Genomic DNA, 10,767 nt, shown 5'->3' with positions numbered 1-10,767 from the left:
TGGAAAATTACCTTCAATGGCTTTTGAAACCTTTTGTTGGACTAAAATATCCTTCATTTTTTGTTGCCAGATTGAAAAATCACCTTTTTCATTAAAAATACCAACTTCGAAATGCGAAGACATTTTTGAAAAATGAAGCAATCAATTGGGCAAATAGATCACACAAAGTAATCCTACGGCCGCAATATAAACTGTTATAGATTCCTAGGGTTTCGTAAGACTGGCGATCTTAGATCAAGGGAAAGTTCGAACGGGTAAGGTCTAGGTATTCTAACGAAAGTAACAACATGGCGGAATTTACGATACAACAAAAAAATAGGTATATCCAATCAAACGAAATTTCACGACAATTTTAGCACAAAGCACAATACGCTAATTTATTCAAAAATAAATACTCAATCGTAACAATTAAGAGCAAGTAATCTTAATTTCTAGCACAAATAATTGCTGCCAAGTAATGACAACCCCCAACCTATTGTCACCCCACACGGTGACGTGCTAATTCTGAAATTAACGGGTTAAACCAATTTACCAGGGCGGACGTGTTTGAGTCCGTATAATCGAGAGAGATGCGAATCTATTGCTTTAGGACCACCACTATTCGTCCTAAAGATTCAGCAAATATAATCGTGCAGTCTGCCAAGAAATGCAGTTCGATTTCCAGGGGTAAAATCGTCTAATTTTTTCTGTGTAACCTGAAACGAAAAACTTCCAACACGAAAAATGTTAGATATAATGTGAGGAACAAACTGCCTGAAGACAGCTTTCCCAGAATCGGCTCCACGCGCCCACACGCGCCACAGTTGAGAAGCCACGCGCCATCGTCGCCCAGATGCGCCGGCCACCCAGCACCGCCTCCACCTGCAGATCACGAATCCGGCCTCCGTTTCACCAAAAGACGTCTGGATTTGCCGAAAATTGAAGTTGCAAATACGATTTTTGGGAAAATTTTCTGGACAGTTTTATTTTCTGATTTCTGCCGATTTTTTGGTCGGATTTTGGCCGGAAGTTCCGCCCCAATGTCGCTCTGATACCAAATGTTAAATAATTGACATCCGATGGTGGATTTTTCGGGCTCATTTGAACCAATCTCAACCTTATTAAACACACCCAACAATGGCTCCAACCCAAACAACGATTCTTACTTCGATTGCTCAACTCAATGTGTTCACAAAGAACACAATATAGTGGCTGCAATGAATCACCAAGAATAGAGGAAGACAGATTCAATTTTAAGGCTCAAGAGAGAAAAGAAGAGAAAATGTCGGCTGCCTCTTTTCATTTGCGCACACACACAGCTTATTCAACAATGAGGCCAATATATAGTTTTAGAGTGTAATAATATAGTGGGCTCATGGACCAACTAATGGTTAAAGGGGGCGGAACACAAATTGAGTCATCTAAGAAGTAAATGGGCCGTGAGCAACATTAACTATATTAAGTTGCTTCAAACGACCCTCAAGTTGTTTTTGAGGTTGAACCAATTAATCGAGTGTCTTAATAAATATTTTAATCATCGACCGAAGCCTATGAAATCTAATCCGACTATCCGACACCGTTTGACATCATCGTCCGGAATTATTGGGTATCAAAACCCCAACAAAAACAATTTTCAAATCTATAAATACGATGTCTGTGAACTTACATATTGTCAAATTTGTTATCAAATTAATTATACAAGTTGCATGGTACTATTGTCAAATTTGTCAAATTTCTTTTTAAAAAAACCAATATTTTTTTCCATATTATTCAAGTTCCATGTTGACACGTTCTTACAAAAATAAATAATTAATAAATGATTAAATAATCACAGTTCACTGACCAGCGGCTCTCCCTCATTAATCAACATTTCACCACCTATCACGACGTTCAGATCTCTCTCTGTCTCCGCCAATCTGTCCATCTGTGTTTTGTATTAGTGAGTATTTGCGTTAGATCTTTGAATTTCTGGTCATCTATTCATTTCATGTTCTATAGCAAGGCAAGAATTGACTTTTGATACGAAGAACAAAGAAGAAAATGGCGGTTGGAACGTCCAGAAAAATATCGGCAGCCTCAGCAAGGGCTCACACTAGAAAACCAAAGCAAAAGGCTTCCGTTGCAGGATTTTCGGGTGGGCTTTGCTTAATTTTTTTTTTCAATACTCATATTTTTCTCGATTCAATTAATACTGAATACACCGTCGTTGTGTTATCAAATACTGAGGTATCTGAATGTCATGCGAAAAAGTTTGAGAATTTTATTCGGATAATTGGCCTTTTGAATTAATGACTTGTAATTAAGAAAACTGATATAAATAAATGGCAAATTAGATTTGGATAGAGTAGATGTGAAAGTGATTGAAAATATGTTGCTGCTTATCTTCTTATTTGTATTCTGTGTATAATTTACTTGATGCCCATCAAATCAATATTCACTTGATTGACATATAAACATGAATTTTCTAGCTTTTCCGAGAACTAAATTCGTAGAGAGAATTTTCTAAATTCTTGATCATGTTCACTAGATTCACTGTCTGTTATTTTTCCATCTTATTGTGTTAGGACTGTTATTTATCTGTGAGTCAATATTTTATTATTTATTTTGATATTGAAGGAAAAGTTATTATATCCAAAATAACATTCTGAGTGGCTTTCAATTTGGATTTAAAGTTTTGAGTGATCAAGTACCTGTTGGTGCATTAAGATACTGTGTGCTTGGTAAAATAATCAATTTTGTTGAAAACTAAAGTATCTGGACTTTTGGTTAAAGTTGTTTGCATTTGATGTGCAGCCATCAAAAGGTTTGATGCAATAAATTTATTCAAATTTCATGGTTAATACGTCATTAACTATTGAATCAACCTCTAACTCCTCCAATTAAAGTACCTATACCCCAACTCATTTCTGTTGGAACTAAAATATTTCAGGGGTGTTCAAGAAAATTCTACTGGTTTCCTTCGTCGGGCTTTTGGGATGGGCTTACCAGGCAACTCGGCCTCCTCCTTCCATAACATGTGGCTCACCAGATGGACCTCCCATTACAGCTACCAGAATACAACTTAATGATGGGAGACAGTTGGCTTACAAAGAATATGGTGTCCCAAAGGATAAAGCAAAGTATAAAATAATCTTCGTCCATGGTTTTGATTGTTGCAGACATGATGTTTCTGCTATAACCTCAAACCTCAACCCGGTACGGCCTTTTTTCTTGTGTTTTTACGTGGATTTCTGAGGATCAATGTTTTTATGTTGAAATTCGTGCCAGGATCTTGTTGAAAGTCAAGGAATCCATATTGTTTCATTCGACAGAGCTGGTTATGGAGAAAGTGATCCTAACCCGAAACAAACAGTTAAGAGTACCGCTTTTGACATTGAGGAGCTTGCTGATAAGTTGGGAATGGGATCCAAATTCTATCTTGTTGGATTTTCTATGGGCGGACAGGTGGTATGGACCTGCCTTAAGTATATCCCTCACAGGTATAATGTATCTCAATTATGACTATTGGGGTTTCGCAGAAGCATAGAACATGTTTGTCTAAAAATAAGTAAATATTACTTTTTTTTTTTCCGAACATGTTGGGTCATGTTACTTTTCTTACTTTGAAAAAAAAATTTGAAAGAAATTCTTACCTTGGTGTGAGAATAGATGGTGATTCCCAACTTTGACTTGTAAAAAGAAGTATATATACAAAACTTAATTATAATTAATGATGGTTAAAATTAACCACCCCAACAAAATTTTCGTTTCAATGTAAGATAGAAGTCCATGCATTACTTAAATAATCATGCTTAGACTTGGGGTGACTACACGAATAAAATGACATATTGTGTGCAAGTTACGGACAGGGACGCACTATACGGCTGGATATGAATTCTCTCTTTTAGAGAGATGTACAAAACAAGGACCCTACTAGGCTAGCTATGGCACCTTGCTCGAAATGAGAAGGCGTGAAATTATCAATGAAGAACTGAAAGACCGTCGAAATAGGGCCACTCGAGGACTCCCACCTCCTCAAATGCAATGAGGAAGGGTCTCACCTCTCACTTGATGGATCACCAGGTCGGACAATCGACCTCCTCAATCCTTGGCAAGCGCTAGCTGCAGTAACACTAAATGCAATACTTGCTTTGGCATACGAGGAAGTTAACCCTAGCTTTGAAACGTACAAAAGAGGACCAAATTAATGGTTTCTTAAATAGAAAGAGGCAAAGGACGAAGCACTGAACCTAGAAATAGGAACGAAGTGACCCTCTATTGTACCGACCACCACTTCTATAGCCACAGTACTTCTGATTGCAGGGATTTCGCACTGCACCCCCATATCAACAATCGAAACAGGCACCTTCAAAGAGACGCATCTCTCCCTAGCCACGATCAACAGCCTAGGAAGATGAAACAAGGCGTCCCATTAGGAATGATGCTCCTCGAAGGCTGGATAGACCCGAGGAAGGCCAAAGACAGAGGAGGAGCCCCTTAACCAATGATGGTCGTGAACCCATTCAAAAAATTGACACAATTTTTGGAGACTGTTAGGGAAGAGACCAGAAATGAAAGAGACTATGCAATGGAGGCCAAGGACCTCTCAATAGTGAGTTTTATAGTCAACAGCAGCCAACCCTCAACTAAAAGAAGGGTTCAACTCGTCACCTTCACACTAGACGACGTTGTCAATGTGCACTATCCACATTGTAACGCCCTAATAGTAATGGCTGTTGTGGGGCAAAATAGCCTCAAAAGAATGTTGGTGGAAAATGGAAGGTCGGTCAACATCATGTTTGGAGCAACCTTCGATAAAATGGAAGTTGATCATGAGTTAACCCCAATAAACTCCCCTTTTTTGGTTTCACTGATAACAACATCGTCCCAAAAGGGAAAATCACTCAAGGAACAAAGATGGGGACGGCACCATTAACTGCTCATCATTTTATGGAATTCTTGGTGGTTGATAATCCTTCTGGCTATCAAGAAGTACTTGGGAGGATTGCATTGAAGGAATTATGGGCTATCACGTCTATTCACTACTTATGCATAAAGTTCCCAACAGAAAACAGCATCACCCCAGTCATAGTCGATCAAAGGAGTGCGAGAGAATGCTATTCAAACTCCAATAGGGAGGCCTAACCAAGAGACTTCAATGTAATTCTAATAGATATTGACATGGACGACGACCTTGAACCTAAAAAGGGGAGGGCGTCGAAATGATAAGATGCCTCTGAAGAAGAGGTTGTTTTTGAAGTACTATCAGTCCTTGAAGAAGGGAAAGTTGAAGTGGCTAATCTTGATGAATTGGATCCCCTCGTAATTGATTGGCAACCTCATACAACTCTGTTGAAGAACTAGAGAGCTTCACAGTGGATTTCTGTAAACTCTCTAAATCCTTACATGCCGGAAAAAACTTGCCAGCAAAGGCTAAGGAAAAGTTGAAATGTTTCTTGCTCGATAACTTAGATATCTTCGTATGGAAACACGAGGACATGGTTGGCAACGATTCAAAGGTTAGTTGTCATTATTTAAAGATTGACCCCAAAGCTCCCCCTCATCGACAGAAAATGAGGGCCCTCAACCCGAAAAGGTATGAAGTATCGAAGGATGAAGTGGAGAAATTAATTCGAGAATCAATCTATCCGAAGTGGCTGTCAAACCCTGTTCTTGTCAAGAAATACAATGGGAAGCGTAGCGTATGTATAGATTTTTCCAATCTTAATCAAGCTTGCCTTTAGGATAGTTTACGACTTCCACGAATAGATCAACTCGTTGATTCTACTGTCGGACATGAACTGTTGAGCTTCATGAATGCCTACTCAAGTTACAATAAAAAATGTCGGGGCCACTTATTATAAACTTGTTAATAAGATGTTCGTCGACCTCATTGAAAAGATAATGGAGGTATATGTGGATGATATGTTGGTGAAAAGCTTGAAAGTAGAGGATCATGCTAAACACCTTGATGAAGCCTTTAGAATACTACGAAGGTATGGGATGAGACTTAATCCCCTCAAATGCGCCTTCGGAGTTGCTTCAGGGAAATTCCTAGGCGACATGATCAATCAAAGGGGCATTGAGGCTAACCCTAAGGCTGAGAAGATCAAAGCTCTGATTGAAATCAGGTTGCCTAAAAAAACCAAAGAGCTACAAAACCTTACTGGACGCATAGCAACCTTGAGTCGTTTCGTCTCAAAGGCAATAGATAAATGCCTTCCTTTCTTTAAGGTTCTGAAAGGGGAACCATTGGACGGAGGAGTGCGAAGTAGCCTTACAAGAGTTGAAGAAGCACTCGGGTGACTATGGTGGTGAAAATTAACCACCCCAACAAAATTTTCGTTTCAATATAAAATAGAAGTTCATGTATTACATAAGTAATCATGCTTAGACTTGGGGGACTATTTTTACGCCTTATAATCCGAAGCTCCTAGTAAGAGCTACGTGGAAACATCTTACACTCAATGAAGAACCAATTGGTCAATATAAAGAAGCTAGTTGCCGAAGCACTATTTCATTGTTTCGAAGCACCATCTGATTGTTCCGAAGCCCTTCCACTGAAGCATTATCTTCCTCGTCTGTAGCCAAGAAGCTACAGAATATCTTTAGAAATTATTGATGAAATGTTTATATTAACGAATGTCAGAATTGTCAACTTAGGATATAGGGCGGTTGACACATTGTCAATGTATTAAATGTATGGCAGAAAGTGATGTGAGGCTTTGGTTAATGAGATGAAGCCGTGTGATTCTGAGCCAATGGCTACTACGTCGGTCCAAACTCTATAAATGGCAACTATTGTAACATTTTAAGGGGACGACATTTTACATGCTAAAAAACCATTTAAACTTCCCCTCTCAAATATTCTTGTGTTCAATCTGGATTTGTGTTCCTTTTCAAATTATCCATAGTCTTTGGTTTATACATATAACCATTTTCGATAATATTGTCAATGCTCGAACGTTTTCGTCTCATGTCGTCAAGCATCTCCCACGTACAAAACTATTGCATATCTCCGACTGAATTTTCGGTCAAAACGAGCTGGAATTTGCTTGTGTAGATGCGAGTGGGCCCAACACCTGTTGTCTACTTGTCCATTACGGAAAATGGTGTCAGCAAGTAACTTTTTAAGCTTAGCCAACATGCTAACAAAGTAGTTAAACCATTTTAAATGCACCATTACTCCAAGTGATTATACTTATCTTCAAATGCGAGCCTTAATTTTTTCCATCTTGTATATTTTTTTGAACTGTGATCCTGAATAGATTGGCAGGAGCAGCTCTTTTAACACCAGTCATCAATTATTGGTGGCCTGGTTTACCTTCAAACTTGACCAAAGAAGCTTATGATCAGCAGCCTTCACGAGATCAATGGGCGGTCCGTGTTTCTCACTACATGCCATGGCTTACCTACTGGTGGAACACTCAAAAATTATTTCCAGGTTCAAGTCTTATATATTACAACCCAGCAGTTATCTCCAACCAGGACAGAGAACTTATGCCTAAGATTCAATCTATACGGAAGGAGTATCAGGTAATTATGATGTATATACTTTGATGCATATTGTTTGGCTATATAATGATGAACATCATGCTAATCCCCAATCATTATTACATCTAAGAAATGAATTTTAATGAATTAAAGAAATCATATGTTAATGGTATTCTGCCGTAAAGTATTCTTTTCAAATTAAAGTTGATTTCGAAATTATTATGTTTGTTCAGTGAATACGTGTCTATATGTATTTTTGAAATTCCTGTACACCGTGGTATGATACTTGTGTTTTATAACATTAGCTGTTAGTTTTTGTCTGATATTTTGTGAAAAAAAAAAAAAACAAATAAAATAAAATTAGAAGTATGGGTACCATTTATACTTGTATTTCTTACAAAAATGTATGTGGAAAAAAATTACTAAGAGATGCCATCAGTAGCTGTTTATGGTTTATATATATATATATATATATATATATATATATATATATATATATATAACCAAGGAAGCAAATAAAGAAGTGGAGATTAATAAATTACCACTGTTAACATCACAGAATTATTATTCAGTATCAGTTCCAGAACATTTCCAATTCACTAACATTTTTTCCACTTAAGGTTTATAATCAGTAATTACCGTTCTACTTTTGATTGTATAATTATTTTGAGCTTTAACGGTAGGCGAATATTGAAAATTGTCAAACTAGAGAAATTTATCCATTTTCTATATAATCACAAGTATTACTTCTATTTGACGGTTGAATGCATGTTAAACAATAGAGTAGTCATCATTATACATCTTTCCTAGGTCTGCATTATCAAATATTATTGTTCACTATTGTGGAAATTTCATCATGCCGGATGAGTTAATCTTTGAATTTATTTGGACTTATTATTACATAACAATACGATTGTATTGCATAATTAAATATGCATTTTAAGACAATACTTGAATTGCACTAGACATAAGATTATCACTGTATCAGCTGCACAACATGATGCGTCTCTACCCCAACGTTAGATGCCTCTATTTTTGGCTCATGTTTATAAACATTTTATAAACACTCAAGCCGTTGATACATTTCGAGGAAAACAATAAGTACTACCCACATATTCACAATTCATTTCTATCTATTTATAATTTAAACTGTTTATAAACACTTTCGAAACACGCTGAGTTGTAATAAATGAGTATCATAAGATACTGTGTTAGCTATTGATTTTTTACTCCTTGAACCTTGCATTATACATAGATTTTGCGTATTCCATCTCACAATAAATTATAATTATTGCTATTGGTCTTGCCTGTGTTTTACTTTTCTCTTCATTCTTTTTCATTAAAAATAATAAAATACAGTTTGATGTGAAGTAGTTATTGGCTACTATTTTCTGATCTGCTGCAGCATTTTAGGTAAAATGATAGGGGCAGAAACCTAAAATGGCATTCGTACAAGGGAATGGGCTGAGAATGAATTGGAAATTTGGATTACGGGGTCTGTTCCCAGTCCCTTGTTTTGTATAATAGATTCCCACAAACAACTTTCCCGTTGGACTTCCCATTGTTAAAATCACGGGACTTCCCACTCAACTTCCCCACACAGCCCTCCAAAAAAAGGATTGGACCAGCCATTCCCCATTACCCAGTGTACCCCCAAACAAAACCAAAAATGACAGACTGCCGTGCTTTTCTGCTGTTATTTTCCTTACTGCCTTTCTCTTTACATGGGCAACAATTTTCTGCAATGAACTCTCTCGGTAGTGTTTCTTCTCCAGATTCTTTGATCTAATTTTCAAACAAAGAATGAGCGAGATATGTTTAGTCTACAAGATATGAAACTTTATGCAATTTAACATGCATTCAAGTCAAAATAACGTGAAGCACCATCTTTAATCACAGCAACTATGATGCCTCAAATTTCTTTCTAGGTGCAATACATATTTTTTTAACCACCCCCTTAGCTGTTTGTATATGCATTTTCCAGTGAATTCAACAAGTTTTACTCCCTCAATTTTGCATGTGTTTACGAGATATGTATACAAGGGGACCGTGCTTCATATATCCTGTATTTTGTATTTTGCCTTATGTATTCTGCATGTAATCCGAAAGCAACTTGTATGACACTCGTTTGATAATACTCTTGTCATTTTCTTTTGCAACTTTTCTTGTTCAATTTTAACTCCAGCCATTTTCTTTTCCAAGACTAATATTTTCCCCGAATTTTTACTTTTCTGACATGGCCAGGCACAGGTGAGACAGCAAGGAGATTTTGTATCCCTTCACCGTGATTTGATGATTGGATTTGGGACCTGGGAGTTTGATCCTACAGGTCTGGAGAACCCATTTTTAGAAAGTGAAGGTTCGGTTCACCTATGGCAGGGAGACGATGATAAAGTTGTGCCCGTGACACCACAACGTTACATTGCTCAGAAGCTGCCATGGATTCAGTATCATGAGCTACCAGGCGCTGGACACATGTTTCCATTTGCAGATGGAATGGCAGACTTGATCATCAAAACACTTTTAGCTGGATAGACGGGCATTTCTCGGAGTTATTATGTCGGATTTAGATTTCAGCACTTTGTTCTGGCGCATCAGCTCAGGTTTTGTAATATCGTGTATTTACATTTGAGCTCTTGTTTATGTTATAAAAAATTTTCTTCAATACATAATGTTTTCGACTAGATATTGTACAAATACTAAAATTTTTATTTTGAATTAATCAGTGATGGAAGTGAAGGTGGTCCCAATTCACGAGCAATACTGGTTGCCAATTTGGTGGCCAAAATTATGAGCATTGAGACTACTTTCACATTTTATAAAGTGACGCTTGTTAAGTGAAAACGTCTTTATAAGTTTGGATAAGCTGCTGATTTTCTCAAGATTTTATTTTATTTTAATTTTTTGGACGTTTGGAGCTAGGTTCAACCGTATTTTTACAATATTCATAATTTATGCTCATATATTATCCACACATTTTGAAAGATTCACGGACCCTTTTTGATATAGAGCCTGTTTGAGAGCGATTTTTCCTCCCAAAAAATTGATTTTTAACCGTTATTTCACTATTCCAGCCGTCATATTTGACTTCTTCTCTCACAGGTGGACCCCACTTTTTTCCTAACGGTCAAAAAATCAATTCTCAAAATCACTTCCAAACAGGCTCATAATTCCACAATAATTTTATCCAAACAGACATTTATCTTCTTTTGGGGGGTTAATAATCCAAATGGTCATTGAATTTTGTAAAAAAATTTCATCGGGTCACTGAATTTTAAAAATAACTCAAGTCATCACTGAACTTTGCAAAAAGTT

General features: G+C 37.0%; 1 protein-coding gene across 1 annotated transcript; it reads left to right on the top strand.

Annotated features, from left to right (window-relative positions):
- Positions 1-1,806: 1,806 nt before the first annotated feature.
- Positions 1,807-10,275, top strand: LOC111404086. The gene is made up of 5 exons (XM_023032817.1): positions 1,807-2,113; positions 2,909-3,174; positions 3,247-3,458; positions 7,227-7,494; positions 9,697-10,275. Exons 1-5 carry the CDS (start codon positions 2,020-2,022, stop codon positions 9,985-9,987), a joined length of 1,131 nt encoding a protein of 376 aa, XP_022888585.1. The 5' UTR covers positions 1,807-2,019; the 3' UTR covers positions 9,988-10,275.
- Positions 10,276-10,767: the final 492 nt, after the last annotated feature.

This window comes from Olea europaea, chromosome 11 (assembly GCF_002742605.1).
Source record: "Olea europaea var. sylvestris chromosome 11, O_europaea_v1, whole genome shotgun sequence".
NCBI classification, from domain to species: Eukaryota; Viridiplantae; Streptophyta; class Magnoliopsida; order Lamiales; family Oleaceae; genus Olea; species Olea europaea.
The sequence above is the reverse complement of the archived record's forward strand: the minus strand, read 5'-3'. Positions and strand labels throughout refer to the sequence as shown.